The sequence below is a fragment of the Balaenoptera musculus genome, chromosome 11 (genome assembly GCF_009873245.2).
Source record: "Balaenoptera musculus isolate JJ_BM4_2016_0621 chromosome 11, mBalMus1.pri.v3, whole genome shotgun sequence".
NCBI lineage: Eukaryota > Metazoa > Chordata > Mammalia > Artiodactyla > Balaenopteridae > Balaenoptera > Balaenoptera musculus.
Genome location: NC_045795.1, coordinates 24603517 through 24618298, shown reverse-complemented (window position 1 = coordinate 24618298; position 14782 = coordinate 24603517). Strand labels below are relative to the sequence as shown.

At 48.3% G+C, this 14782-nt stretch overlaps 1 protein-coding gene across 3 annotated transcripts in view; it reads right to left on the bottom strand.

The window, feature by feature from the left end:
- Positions 1-279: 279 nt before the first annotated feature.
- ELOVL5 (ELOVL fatty acid elongase 5) overlaps positions 280-14782 on the bottom strand; it is a 62822-nt gene continuing 48319 nt past the window's right edge. For all 3 annotated transcript variants that reach the window (XM_036868824.1, XM_036868825.1, XM_036868826.1), the window contains 5 exons: positions 8495-8572; positions 7516-7687; positions 5706-5830; positions 3419-3553; positions 280-2147 (listed from right to left, as the gene is read on the bottom strand). In XM_036868824.1, the coding sequence (XP_036724719.1) occupies positions 2004-2147; positions 3419-3553; positions 5706-5830; positions 7516-7687; positions 8495-8572 (654 nt within the window). In that variant the 3' untranslated portion in view covers positions 280-2003. The remainder of the gene's footprint in view (positions 2148-3418; positions 3554-5705; positions 5831-7515; positions 7688-8494; positions 8573-14782) is intronic.

The following is a 14782-nucleotide window of genomic DNA, read 5'->3' as shown; positions in this document are numbered from 1 at the left end:
ACTCTAATAGCCTGGGGTAGGGAGGGAGGAAGGAAAAAGGAGTGGACTTCGAGCTGGGGCCTTTAGTGGGCAAACTGGGAAAGGCTTAGAGGAAGGAATTGGGGTTCAGCCACCACCATGTCTTACGATGTGGGGATCCCTCCTCCTGAGGCTGAGCCACAATATAACCTTCCAATCTGAATTATTTACATCTATTTGGGTGAGTTCCTAGATGGTGAAGAGAGCGGATTTTTCTCCAGTCATTCAGAATTAGCAGCATATAAACAATGTAAAACTAAGCACAGGTAATCAAAAACATTTTAATGATTAATGTTTAGACATTATTTAACATTGTGGGTATATCCAGATGAGCTAAAGCACACTTTGACAGCACACTATTGAATGTTATACTTTCTGTATTGAAATATGTAAAGACATTCGCAAACTAGTACCTAGGAAGACATACATTTACAAATATACACATTCTAGATTTGATAAGGTAAATGTAAACAGATGCTGTGACTCCTTCCAAACAGAAATCCCACAAGACTAATTAAGAGAACCAACTGGCTCCCTATAATATGAATGTGCAAAATTAAAGCATGATAAACTGATATTTACATAAATATCAAACCAACAATTCGTTCACACATTGTCAATGACCTTCTCAGATGTGTCATGAGAGGTTCAGTGAATGTTTTTTTCCTCCAACGGAGAAGGTATTCAGAGGCTAAATTCCAACACTTTAAAATGACACACACAACAGTCCTTATCTGTTTGACCACTGCCTCTAGGGTATGAGACATGATTTTATGACAAGCAGTCTTATTTTTCAACAAGTATTTCTAAACAAATCTTTAGATTTGAAGGATAAAAAAATTACAGGTGCTATTAGATTTACATTAAACAAACCATCTCTATCCAATTCCCCAGTTCTCTCATGCTGCAGCTATCTGTTTAATTTTACCTTAAATTTTTCTAAGGTCCTTTCCCCACCTTTAATTCATTTTGGTAAGCTAGGCACATTTTCAAAGGAAGTTTATGTCAAAACAAATAGTACAGAAATCAACCCAAATTTGGACCCTGGCAACCAGTTCCCCACTGCTCATCTATGGGACTCTGTCAAATGGTAAACATTTAATCATCTCTCTTGAAAAGTATAAATCTTCTCTCACAAGTGGAAAGCAAAATGGGCTTTGTTTCCTGTATAAAAACACTTAGCACTTCTGAAATTTAAAACGGCCTACTCATCCTACACACTTCCTAAAATCCTGAAGACAAAGAATATATATTTTAAGTTTCATCAAGACTGCTTTAGAACCCCCCCTCCCTTTTTACATTATTAATAGTGGCACTCAAAATAAAAAAATAAGATCTGTTAAAAAGTTAAACTGACTGTTCCACTAGATTTGAACCTGCCTGATTTAAAGCCAATATTACAAAACTGAAGGTGCCGATTTCACAGGTACAAGTCACTTGAAACTATGTGTCACACGATAGTTTCATAAATCATGGTCTTTGATTTTTCTGAACAGAGCTATTAGAAATGAATAAAAACTTGAAACATACCCTAATTTAAACTAATACGCTTTGGGCCCTGTTTTTTAACTTTTAAGGCATGTGTGTTTCTCTACTGTAACACCATTATACAAATTTACAATCACATGCATGATCTACAGTTTAAAAAAAAAAAAGTGTGGATTACAGTGTTATTAAATTGTGAATCACAATTCAGCACCTATCATGTTATAACTAATAAGGCAACAGCAGTGTCGTGTACTACAACAACACGCCCTCCACAGTCTAGCGCAGGGGTCGGTGAGAGCCCAGAAATGTTAAAAATCTTATGCCTACTTGGGTAATCTGTCTACATTTTCTAGGGGTTTGGAACTGATGGAAGAGGTCCTACGTGAGTCACACTATTGTAGGCCGACTAGTTACAGCAGCTGTTAACGAGCATTGGGCACAATCCATTTGTGCTTACAATCAGACGACGTGGCTCAGAGGCTGTCAACCCTCGGGCCTCAGTCCTTACGCTGCTTCCTCGGCTTCACATTGTTTTCCAGGGAAGAAAAGCTGCTGGTGTGGCCGTTCACGGCCGTCACGGAGCCGTTCTGGTGATCCTTCTGGTGTTCTCTCCTCCGGGAGGCCCCCTTCTTGTTGTAGGTCTGCAAGGCATAAGGGCAGATGGGAACCATGGCGGAGGCCCAGCTGCATCCCTAACGTTAGCGCCTTTGGGGACCAGTGCTATCATATCAAGAAGCAACGTCTGTGGTCAAGCGACCAGGAAAATGTTGTTTTTGCCACTGGTTTCAATCACTCTTCCATTTTTTGAGGCTCAGCCTGGTAAGTTCAGTGAGTCACAGGCTCACTGTATCAATGTGATTTGAGAGTCGGACAGAAAACACAATTTACACTTCACTCAGCTCTGCCCTTCCACGCTGCCACTGCGGTACCTTCTGTCACTCACATCCTCTGCCTTCAAAACTGCCTCATGACTTCAGCAACTATTTCGGCCCTTTATGTACAAAGTGCTCTGCCACGAGGGCAGTCAAAACAGGTGTGGCTTCAGCTTCGTCGGGCCCTATCCTTTAACCTCCCTCATACCTGGTGACTGCCCCAAAGTGTAGCATGAACCACCAGCCCGGCAAGATGTGAACGCAACTCAAAGCCGCCACCCCAGGAGTGTCTGGGGAAAGGTGTCTGTCTGCATGGGGCGCAGGGAGGGGCAAACATGCTGCTCTGCCCCTCCCCCACCCCCCGGGGGGGGGAAAGGGATGCCCAATGTGAGCCGGCTTTACTCCCTCTGTCCTTGCTCCTCACCACCCCCCGTATGCCTGCCCAGAACCAGGCCCTGCTCATGGAGCACAGACACACGAGCCCCAGGGGTGGCGGGACACAGGGGAGCCAACAGTGGCCACAAAAGGTCAGGCTCCCCTGTAGGTAATCTGCCCTAAACAGACCCTTCCAGGACCAAAAACCTACATCACATCATGCACTTGGGAACGACCCGCACCCCCAAACCTGAGCAGCGGGGAGAGAAAGTGTAAGAAAACCAGGACGAAAGGCTGGGCTGAGTTCTGTCTATAGCTGGGGTCTGTGATGGAAATCTCTTCAGACATTTAATTAAGCCCCAAAGTTTAGGGCAGTGGGGCTGAGGGACATGGGATTGAGACTCACCTATGGCGGGTCTGCAGTGGCCACGAGGGAAGCGGTACGGGGCCTGCCGGACAGCTCTGCTTTCCCACAGGGACCCCGAGCCTCCCTCATCGAAGACCTGGAACTCCAGAGGCCTGGACAGACTTCAGTACCTCCTCCTACATTGGCAGTGACCCCCACCCCAGCCCCACCAAGGCAGGGGCTCCCCATTAAAGGAACGAATGAGGGCCTTGGCTGCAAGGACCCCAAATCTCAACCGCCACAGAAGAGTGAGATTTACCTGAATATAGAAGTTTGTGAAGAGGGCAATCAGAGAAATCATGTATCCGATCTGGAAATACAACCAACCAAGAGGGAAGGCGCACGGCCAGATGACCCCGCAGCTGGTCTGGATGATGGTCAGCACAAACTGTAGCTGGTGGGGGAGGAGACACAGCTGAGCACGCGGCCACGGCCCAGGGTCAAGGCATCCGCCAGATGGGCGCTCTACCCCGCACCCCCAAGCTGGGGAAGGAACGCTTATTAACCTTTCTGTAGGTACAGAGGTCATTTCAGAAACACGGTGCATGTGCTAAACGTACCCAAACTCGTTATACGTCTGCATGGGTCCTAGGTGTACACTCCTGCCCTTCCAACCACTGAAACCATCTTCTCTAAAGCTTGGGGAACAGCCAGCAACACTGCGTTGTATATTTGGAAGTTGCTGAGCGTAGATTTCACAACAGATACGTATATCAAATCATTACGTTGTACACCTTAAACTTACACAATACTATACGTGAATTTTATCTCAATGAAGCTGGAGGGAAAAATGGAAAACGTGTTTAAAAAACTAATACACACACACACACACACACACTTCAGGAATACAGTATAGGAGATGCAAGAGTTTTGTTTTTTGTTTTCTTTGTAAAGGAAGGATGGGCGTGGGGTGTATGTTTAGAGGGACCAGGGACCTCAACGGAACACGTGCAATCCCACGGGACACTTTCCCCATCCTTATCCGTGGACCTTCTGGTTTGATGAAGGCTGAGGCTGGCAGACAGACTTATGCTCTGATTGGCATATAATGCTAATTCCCTAGGTTATTTCTGACAAGTCAATCTTGAGAAGCAGGGGAAGGGCCTGGGGAAATGGGGAGAAGGGGCTAAGATAAGGCATGGTTGCTGCTTACTTTAAGGAGTAACAGCGGAGGGCAGGGCTCTGCCCACTGGATTTCGGGCACACCTTTCAGTGCTTCTATGTAGGGAACTTTTATTTGTTTTTGTTTGTTTCCTTTTTTAAAGTTAAGTATTCTAGACTGAGAAGAAACTGTAAGTGGTGCGTAGAATAAATCTAGGCGAACTGGGTGCAATCTTCTACCTCAAAGGGCAGAGCCTAATGGGAGACCAGCTCTCCAGGCTGTTCTAAATTCTGTTTCTGCAGAGCCACGCTGCGTGGAGCAAATCGATCTCTGCGTCACTTCTCAAGTGTAACAGGGAGGCTGAAGAACAATTATCCTTCCTCACAGGTGGGTAAGGAGAAAATTAACAAGGACTGTCCAGCCACTGGCAAAGAGATGATAACGAAACGCCAAACACATAAGCAGCTCAGAAGGTCTCCTCAGATTTTTTTTTCCCAGAAGGTTATCTTTCAATATTGAAAAATCGCAATTGGCTTGGAGGGATCTGAATCAGCTTGGTTTCCTTAGAAAAAAATGTACCAATAAGGCAAGGTCAGGGCCAAGGGTTTAATATCTAATATCGACAGGTTAGCTAGCTCTGGCCTATTGCCCCCATGTCCTCATCTATAAAATAGGGGTAATAACAGGAAATCAGGCTACTGGGACAATCCATGTAAAACTGCTTACTTGACATGAGAGCCTGGCACGTAGTAAACTCAACAAATGTCAGGATTTTAACGTGAGTAGTAACGGTGTTAATAATTAGTTTATGAAAGAAATCAGGAAGGGAAAGGAGTAGGATGTATAATATACTGACAGCTGAGGAAAGCTTTAAAAAGGACGGTGGGAAATAACCACCAAGTGCGAACAGCTGCTGGGTGGCCCTGGCACGTGGGCCCAGGAAGGGGGCTGTCACCTGAGGCACAGCAGTGCCATCCTCACCACCACACAGGCTGAGAGGTGGCCCGGCACCTGCATCCTTGCTGCCTAATAAGCTAGCACCCTGGGCTCATGCTCCTCTCAGCAAATCCTGGAAACACAGATACACAGATTTCACCTTGGATTTGGGTTCTAATTAGAAAACATGTGCACACACATATGCTCTGTGCACAAACTCAGAACAAATGGCTGAACTTGAAGTCAGAGAGTTAAGATTTAGTCCTTGTTCCGCAATCCAACTAGCTGCACGCTCACAGGCACGGTCTCTCCATCGACTGAAATGAACACGATTCCCTGCTCTGCCCACTTCAAGGAGTTTAACTGGACCCAGAGAGAGAGGATGGGAAAGCCACATCTTAGGTGCTAGTAAACAACAATGAAGCCAGGAGGGCAGCAAGAGCACCCCAGGAAGAGCTCGGCGTTCCCCAGGTGGCAAGTCCCGGGGCAAAGAGGCCACGTCACTCACCAGCTGCCCCTGCGTGATGTACTTCTTCCACCAGAGGTACGGCCTCATGGAAGGGACGGACGACAGACCGTAGTACGAGTACATGAGGACGTGGATGAAGCTGTTAAGTGTGGCACCAAAATAAGCTGCAGGAACAGAGGGAATTGGGGAGGAGGATGCCTCAATGTTTTATATGTAATAGGTCACAAATAAAATCCAAGATTCTTTCTAAATCAAAAAAAAAAAAAAAAAAAAGTGTTTTTGAACAGGGGCTGGCAGACACGGCGGCAGCAATCTGGCACTGCGCGGGCATGCAATCAGAATTCAGTTTCCACCCGGGGAAGGCCGTCGTCATGATGCTTCAAGCCCAGGGTCTGCTGCAGCTACCAGGTGGACATCCAGCACAGGAGTCAGGAGACCACCTGCCCCACTCTGGCACCTAAAGGTTTTGCTGCCAGGCCCCCAGTGACTCCCAGAGGCAGCTGCCCAAGTGCCTCTGACTGCTGCGCTGAAGACGCGGGGAAGACAGCCGACGGGCAGTACGTTCAAAGCTGGCTGTCTCTACACATTTGCTGAGGTCTGGAGAGGCCTTTGCAATCACCTCCTAATTATTCCCCAGGACTGCAGTGTGGAGGCCATATATTCTTATCAATAATAGAGTCCAGAGCCTCGTTCCTTAGAGATGAGAGACCCATTATTTACGTCTTAATTTATAATTTCCAGTAGGACCAGCAGGTCTTTTTTCAGACTCTCCGCCCTCTGCCCCCACAGTAAGCAATCAAGCAAAGCTACCAGCATTCCCCCTTGTGCGGTCAGACACACCAGGCTGGGCTATGAGAGGAACTGGTTGCGTGACCTTGGACAAGTCACGACCATTCTCTGGTTGTTTCTCATCGGCCAGGTGGGGCTGGTGATGATCTGTCATCCTGTGGGATCTTTGACATTTAAGGTCCTCTTCTAATGTGGGGAGGTGCCGTTTCTATTAGAAAGTTAAGTCAGGTAACCCATGGCCATGAGGTGTGAGCTCTACCAACCCTTCTTTTGTCTCAGGGTTCTCCCAAACTGGAAGGGGCTGTACTTGGAAAGTCCTTTCTGGTTCTAAAATCCTCTATGTGAATCCTGGTGGGCCAAGTTAATCAAGGGTGGCGCTATCCTGGGGAAAAACATATGTGAATAGACTCAAGGGGTCCTGATCAAATCTGTTGGTGATGGATGACAGGAATTTTGACTGGGACATGTTAGAACTCCTGGGCTGAAACTGACAGGGACAACTTAAATCCCTGGAAATTATAGGACACTTCAGACTACAAGCGGTCCACATCCTTCTTAGAGAATTTACTTCAAATGTTGGCGCTTGTCACAGAAGCTGCTCAGCTAAACATGCTTCAGGAAGGCGAGGGTCACTATATCAGAGTATGTGCAGACTCCCTGAGGCACTACAGCTAAAGCTTGTTCTCCGGTGCCCACTCCATGGTGTGATTCCATCTTCCTGGTCTGTCCCTGTCAGTCAAACATCTTCCAAATTATAGGGAAAACAAGGATCAGGAACAATCTGGAATAGAGAACTCTGTCCTGATTTCTTCATGTGCCCCAGGCTGGGAATCTGGTCTTTCCCTCATCCTGCCAAATCAGCACAGGATGTGCACCAAACTAGAAAAAGGTTCTGTCAGCTTGCTGAGTGCACAGGCCCCGCAGACTATCGTTAAAGGCAACCTGGACACCACGTTCAAAGGCTTGACCTAGATGTCTACAGAAACAACACCTTTTCTCAAAGCCTTAGTTTCAACTCAGCCTTTCCGCTCACACCTGTCCCCAAAGATGCCAGACTCACAGTGGCCACAGGGGACCCAGTTCATCACGAACCACCAGATGTTGAGCATGGAGGCGTGGTGGTACACATGCAGGACTGTGACCTGGTGGTTGTTCTTGCGCAGGATGAAGAAGAAGGTGTCCATGAACTCAATGAGCTTGGAGAAGTAGTACCACCAGAGCACGCGGACGATCTAGGAGGAAGGGGCCATCAGCGTCTTCCGGGTTCTGCGCTCAACCCCAGGATCCCTCCGCACTGCCCCCGCCCCCGCCCCCACCGACTGGCCCCGCCAAAGCCAGTCACTCTGCAGTGCCTTTAACCAGAACACCGGGGGCTGGGTGGGGGGCTGCGGGGAGTGAAGGCAGGGAAAGCTCTCAAAGGTCCACCAACCCCTTTCATGACTCTAACAGATCCCTGCAGGCCGCCTGTTCCCTCTGGAAGGAGCCTACAGAGCCATCGGAGGAAGAAAACCACATGAAAGGCACTTCTGCTTTCAGGGGCTGGCGTGGGGCAGGTGACAGACACGAGGCAGAGGAAGAAAGGAATCAGGGTATCCAGTGCCAGGTTCTGCCCAATTAAACGTGCCACATGGGGTCTCTAAGGAAATGACTGCCACGCTGAGGGTAGACTGCAGCGTTTTGTTAAAACAAAACCCAAAAAGCACGCCAGAGTGGAAGCTGGAATCGACAGACCACACTCAGAGGCCACTTAGAGGAATGATTAAAACACTTAAGACATCCTTCCGATCCTGTTTATATAAACAGAGCACAAATACTGATAAATGCATGCACATTTTTTCCCCTGGAAGCTGTTAACAGGACTTACCTTTTGCAGAGAGGGAGATTTTAGTTTCCATTCTATACTTTTCATGCTGCTTAAGTTTTCATACCATGTGCACATACTGCTTTTAAAGTTCTTTAAAAAATGTCCACAGGGATTATCTGGACAGCCATCTTGTCTTTTGAACAATTTAGTTATTAAAAAAAAAAAAAGACAATACCTTCATGTCTGCTTCGCCTCTACTGCGTGTGCCCTGACAGAAGAAGTTGTACTGGCCTTCCCATACTCCCGTCACTAACTGGAAAAAAAAGAAAAAGGGAAAAAGCTAATCACCAACAAAATAAGAACCAGGAAAAGCCCTATTCAATTAAAGTTCATTAATTTGAGAATCTGTGCAGACTGACCTTGGGCTGTGCTGAGGCAAGTTTGCTCTGGGCAAAAAACCATAATGACAAGGGATTGTGAACTAAGGGGGGTTTAAATGACTAGGGACTCAATTTCACAAGGGGCAGGCCCTGCTTTGCCAGGCTGCCTCTCTCCAGAACCCTCAGTTCCCCTGGGCCCGTCACAGGCACCTCGCCAATTCCGAGGCCCAAGCGATCCAATCATGGGCTTGGGTCCTGCCCTGCCGCGGCCTCAGGGGAAACCACAGGCTTTCTCAAACCTGAGTGTGTAGGACCAGAATCACCTCAAGGGCACAGTGAAAGGCAGACTGCTGGGGAGTGTTTCTGGTCTGGCAGGTCTGGGGTGGGGCCCAAGAATTCCTATTTCTAGCAGGTTCCCAGGTGATCCTGATGCTGGTCTGGAGCCCCCCTGCTGCAAGCCTGGGGCCACCGAGTCCAGCCTGAGCCTCTTCACTGTGTTCCGTTGCTGTGTCATCTCCGGATCCATGAACGAGACCTCTGCGAACTGAGGAACCGTGCCCATGCCTCGGAACTCACCTGCAGCAGAGTAGGCACTGTGGTGGCACAGCGAGGACGCCGGACTTGGGGTGCAGAGCTGCAGGGTCGCCAGTTCTCCATGAGGGCCTCAGCTGCCTCACCCACACATGAGGCTGACGCCCGGCTAGGGGGAGACCTAAGGACCTGCTCCAGCGGCCCAGAGGGAAGGTGTGATTTGACTACCCTGTGCGTGTCCACTGTGTTCCAGCCGGACAGACACCCACGAGCTGCGCCTTTCTCCACGGAGACCGCAGCTCACCCCCTCCTCCTGAAGCCTCGGCATCCTCAGCTGTTCCCGGTGGCTCTCCCTCTGGTGGTCAAGTGGGGCCATGGGAGGAGAAACCTCAGGTGGTCTGTCTTGTCGTGCTTGAGCTCATCTGGGGAGCCAACACGAGGAACCGGCCACTGGGCCCCCAAGTGTGGTTCTCAACGTGTTTCCCAGTCCAGCTGCGCCAGCATCACGTTGGGAACTCAAAAGACATGCAAATACCTGAGCCCTGCCTGGAGCTTCAGAGCCAAAACCCTAGAGAATCCAGTCCTGTGGTTTACAAAGTGTGGCCCCGATGCAGCAGCAGCAGTATCACCCAGGAGTTAGCTAGAAATATAAAATCTCAGGCCCAACCCCAGACCCACTGAATCAGAAATTTCTGGGTGTGAAGCTCCGCAGTGTGAAATCAGGTTATTCCACAGGTGATTTTTGATGCAGCTGATGTTTGAGAACTGTTAAGCTGTGGCTCCCATTCCAGCTGTAGGACAGGCTCACCGGGGGAGCTTTTAAAAATTGCTAATGCCTGGCCTCCCCCAGACCATTAAACCAGAAGCTTGCAAGGCAATTCCAGTGTGAAACTAGGAGTGGGAACCACTGGTTCCATGCTACCTGATTCATGTAAGAAATGGTTCACCCACCAGCGCTGCACGAAAGATGTAACCGAGACACAGGACTTTAGAACCTCGCACTGACCACCTTCCCCCACACTGCCCTCCAACAGAGTTTGGCTGCACACAGATACCCTCAGGGAACATCAGCTGATCACGAGGGTCTGAAGACAAAGGGTTAAACTTCCACCCTCAGAGACAAGAGCCAGCACACTCAACACCCTGCTTCAATCTAGTTTTCCTTCTACTAACTTCTTTAAGAGCTAACATGGTTTTTGCGGCCAAAGACCAGCCCATCATTTTATGATGAAAAGAACCCAGGATTAGGGGCAGAAGTACCAGGGCTAGTTAGCAACCTGGGGCACGCCAGCTAATTCCCTTAGGCCTTGGTCATTCTTTACTGTAAGCAGATGAGGCTGGATTAAATTATCGCCAAAGGTTCTGTTTTAATTTTCTACAGTTACTAAGTTAAGATATTTTTGAAAACAGACCACACATAAACTACACTATACTATCTTTGAAAAACCAGACCCATAGGTAATTTATTGGAAGGTATATTATCTTTCTGGTCTTCCCCTTTCTAAAGTCATGCCAGTTAAGCACACCGCATGTGGACCTATCAGAAGTCCCAACAATCAAGATACAAAGCCTGAGTCTAAAGTGGACTGCGTGTGTGTGCGTGTGCCCGCGCTGGGGTGGAAACCTGAGGGAAGAGAGGTGTCGTCTTCGCACAATGTTCTTTGCTGCCCTTCCTTCTACCCCATGAGGGAGCTGATAAATTTTCTTCTGTGGCTGGAGGGTACAGAGAAAGAACTTTTTGGAACTCCACTGGGTTAAAGGATGGAGATAAAGAAGCCTAGATCACAGGTGTGAGCCTCTCCCAGGTGAGATACAGTCTCCAAGTGCAAAATCTGTTTCCCTTGTAGAAAGTCCCACCCCTTGAGCCCAGCTGGATGTTTCATGATTCCGTGCTTCTTTCTGGTCACAGGAGCAACTAGGAGAGACAGTGTGAATACTTCAAAGCAAACTCGTCACCACTTCTGGGCATCCCCTCTAAGCACATCTGCTTTTGCCCCTTGGCAGTAAAAAAGGGGAAACAACTTTCAAAAACACCAGAAGAGAATGTAAAATCTTTGTTCACAGAAGCCTTTCCTTAAAAACAGAAACTTGTAGTTCTTTTACATCACCAATGGGAGGGAGGGAGCACAAAAAAATACTATGAAACAGCAAACCATGCCTGTTCCTTTATATATAAAAACAGATGGCAGCTCTTTAGGCCTCATTTTCCTCACTCTTCAAACAGGATGAAAATAATACTCTGGCCTGTTCAGGCTGCCGTGAGAAGTTAACAAGATGTGTGTAATGCTTATCTCACCCAACCTGGTATAGAGGATAAGCACAGCAACGGTTAGAAATGACCACTACTTTATCCTTTTCAACTGCAGTGCTCTCTGCACCCATGGACCCCCATCTCCAGCTCTCAAAATCTTATTCATCCTTCAAAGGTCACCTAAAATTTTATTGTTTTTCATGATTGCTCCCTTGAGCACTCCAGCTGAAGCCAGTCCCCTGCCTCCGAGCCTAGGTGCCATGACTTACACCTATTTGCTTACGTGCTCCTTTAAGACCCGTCACTGGCTCTGTCTGAAGCTCCTCTGTAAGCTCTCAGAGGCTGCGGCTGCATATCTGCGTCCACAGAATTCATCACGGGGGTGGGGGGAGATAGAACGGGGACTCGTACAGAAGAGATGCTGAACAAATATTTGCTCAATAACAACAAACAAAGTGTTCAAGGTGCTGCTTCTTGGCCCTTAAATCTAGGCCCAATGTTTTACTTGCAGGGGGAAAAAAAAAGTTTCTGTTCACAAGACGAAAACCAGTCCTCATCAAATGTCATACTGGTGACATGGAGTTTAATTCTTAAATACCCTTGGCTTCAAAAGGGGTAGGATATTTGACACATGAGGATCAAGCACCCGAGTTCAAGTTTATTCACCTAAGCTTCTCAGCCACGCTCCGTACAAGTGGCCAGTATCAGGGTCCCGCTCTCTCCATTCCCGTCAGAAGAAAAGGGCATGTCTGAGTAACAGAGCCCGGAGGCTCTCAGCCGAGGCCTGGCCTCCCCTCCAGCCTGAGAGGAGCGCCTCAGAGGAGACAGTGCTCTCGCCAGGCCTGGCTTCCCTCCAAGAGCTGCTCTGGGCCATCCCTGGAAATTCATCACACTGCAGCCCCAGGGAGGGCCCAGGACGTGGGGCCAAAGGGGAGGCACTGGAAGTGATGAGGACAGGGCTCTACCCTGACTTCCGGAAGTCACCCCGAGAGGGCAGGTCCGTGCTCCAACGCAAAAGCAGGCCACAGCGAGCAGCTAGCTGACCACCACCTCCCCAGCTCCTGATGCCACCGGCCACTCCAAGAGCAACCGACGGAGCACTAAGTACCCTACACCTGGCTCTTCCCCAGTAACCGAGACACACACAGCACCGCTGTGAACCACCACTCCTTCTCCGGAGTAAAGCAAACTTCAATTAGGCCATGGGCGTGTGCAGAGCTATAATTAAAGCCTAGCTAGAAGCTTCCTTCTCTCCTTACGAGACAAATTCAATAACCAAAAGTGGTTTCGTGCATCTTTTCATTTAAAGAAGACAACTGAGGTGAATATCACAGCTGGGTCTGGATGATGCAGTTCACGGAGTGATTCATCTCTAGTTGATTGTCTAGGTGAGAGTTGACTTTTCTCATCTAACACCACAATTTAACCACAAATGTATACCCTATAGCATGATAAGCACTTCCATGGCACTTTCTGTAATGCCACCGAAGCATCTCAAGAAACAAGATCATTTGAAACACTTTAAGCAGAAAAATGTCATCCTGTGTGGCCCGTATCAGTCACTCACCCCAACAACCCAAGAGCAGTAAGGCGACCCCTTTCCAAAAGGGGCTAATGGATTTAGTGATGCGGGTTTGATGAGCTGTGTGGTTACTTCCCCCTAAGCAGAAATGGAATGAAAGGTAACGGGAACAGACACTATGCATGCTGAAATACAACCATCCCAGGACCCGAGGGACTTTGCTAAAATAAGCACCACCACCAAAAGTGTGTGAGGTTGACATCTTCCCAGATTTGACTGTTCCTGTGGGCATCTACTACAAGTGTGTACTTCTTTAGACCCGGTACAAGTTCATGTTTTTATTAAGGAAACAGAGACGAGTAGTGACATGGCTGGTCCGAAGTCACACAGCTTCTTGGTGGCACTGCTGGGACCAGCACCTAGGGATCCTGACTCTCGGTCCAAATGCAATCTCTAACAGCACTTCCAAGCTCCTCTGACCTTCTTTGTCTGTTTTTGTGTCTTTAGTAAGAACACAACGAAGATACTCTATTCATGAAGAATTCTATGGAAAAGCAGACCTTTCGCTGCATCTTTATCTTCAGCAGATGTTTGGTTTCAAATGAACCATCAGCTACTCCCAAACTAAAAGTACCTCTTTCTCCCAGGTTTAGCTGGCCAATACTGGCAGTGCCATTATGGAACAGGGTCAAGTCAAAGCATGTGGTTTTGAATTTCAAATCTTTCCTGTCCAGAACAGAAGGATGCCCATTAAGATAATTTCATACCCGTGACCTCTAAAAGTGTTTTCTTCCACTGAGGCCCAGGAACCCCTTGGGTTACAGCCGACTGCAATACTCTTGGTTACGTCATTAAGTACAGGCTCTGTACACTAGAGAAGGCTTCAGAACAAAGCACAAAGAAACAGCTTGTCCTCAGCCCAGCCTGACACAGGTATGTCTGGCATTCTTCCCTCAACCCTGGGCCCTGTCCACTCACGCTGGCAGTCCTTTTCTCTCACTATTCAGCCTCCTGGGAGGTGGTTTCTGGTAAGTTGCTTCCACGTACCCTACAGGAAACACTCATTTTATATTTTATGGGACTGGTTGGGAGAGAAAACCCAAGCTGAGGCTCAGTGTTCTGAGGCAGTGACGCACAATGGCCTGAAGCACAGACTCGAATCCCAGGTCCACCCGGGGCTTTGCCTCTGCAGAAAGGGGACAGTGGCAGTGTGACGAACAGTGAGTGAAGCCAGTACCTGGCATAAGGCAGGCACTATATATATATGTCTTTGCTATGACTCTACACGAATGTCTGCTCTTTCTGCCCCAGCGCTTGAAGGCTCGTGACTAGGTCTGCACTGCTGCTGCTCCGACTGTATACAGAAGCCCCACCACAGCATCCTCTGCATACTTTAAAGAGAGACATCCAGCTTACCTACTGACTCCTGCTTTACAAACTGAGTCCGCTTTAGTGGAGGATTTGTAGACCGGTTCCTTGTTACACCAGCTGTAAGGCTCAGTTACCCAGGTCTGTAGGGTCAGTTTAGAGGAGTCAGGCCTTGGCTCTGGACCAAAGCCAAAGCTTCCTCTCTACTGGAAGGCATCCCTTCCCTGTGCCCCGGGAGTACGGCTGAGGGGAAGGCTGTCTGTCAGAAGGCTGAACCCTTCTCTCCACCCACCCACTGCAGGCATTCCCTCAGGGCAGTGCCAGGTAAATGGACAGGCAGGTAACTGAGGCGCTGCTTCTCCCTGAGAGAAGCTTCTTTCTGAGCAAGGAGTTTCAGTGGTAAGGGAACTGTGAGTGAGAAGTGTTTTAGGCAATAGTTGGGCCTTTCCTATAAGTATTCATCTCACCAGA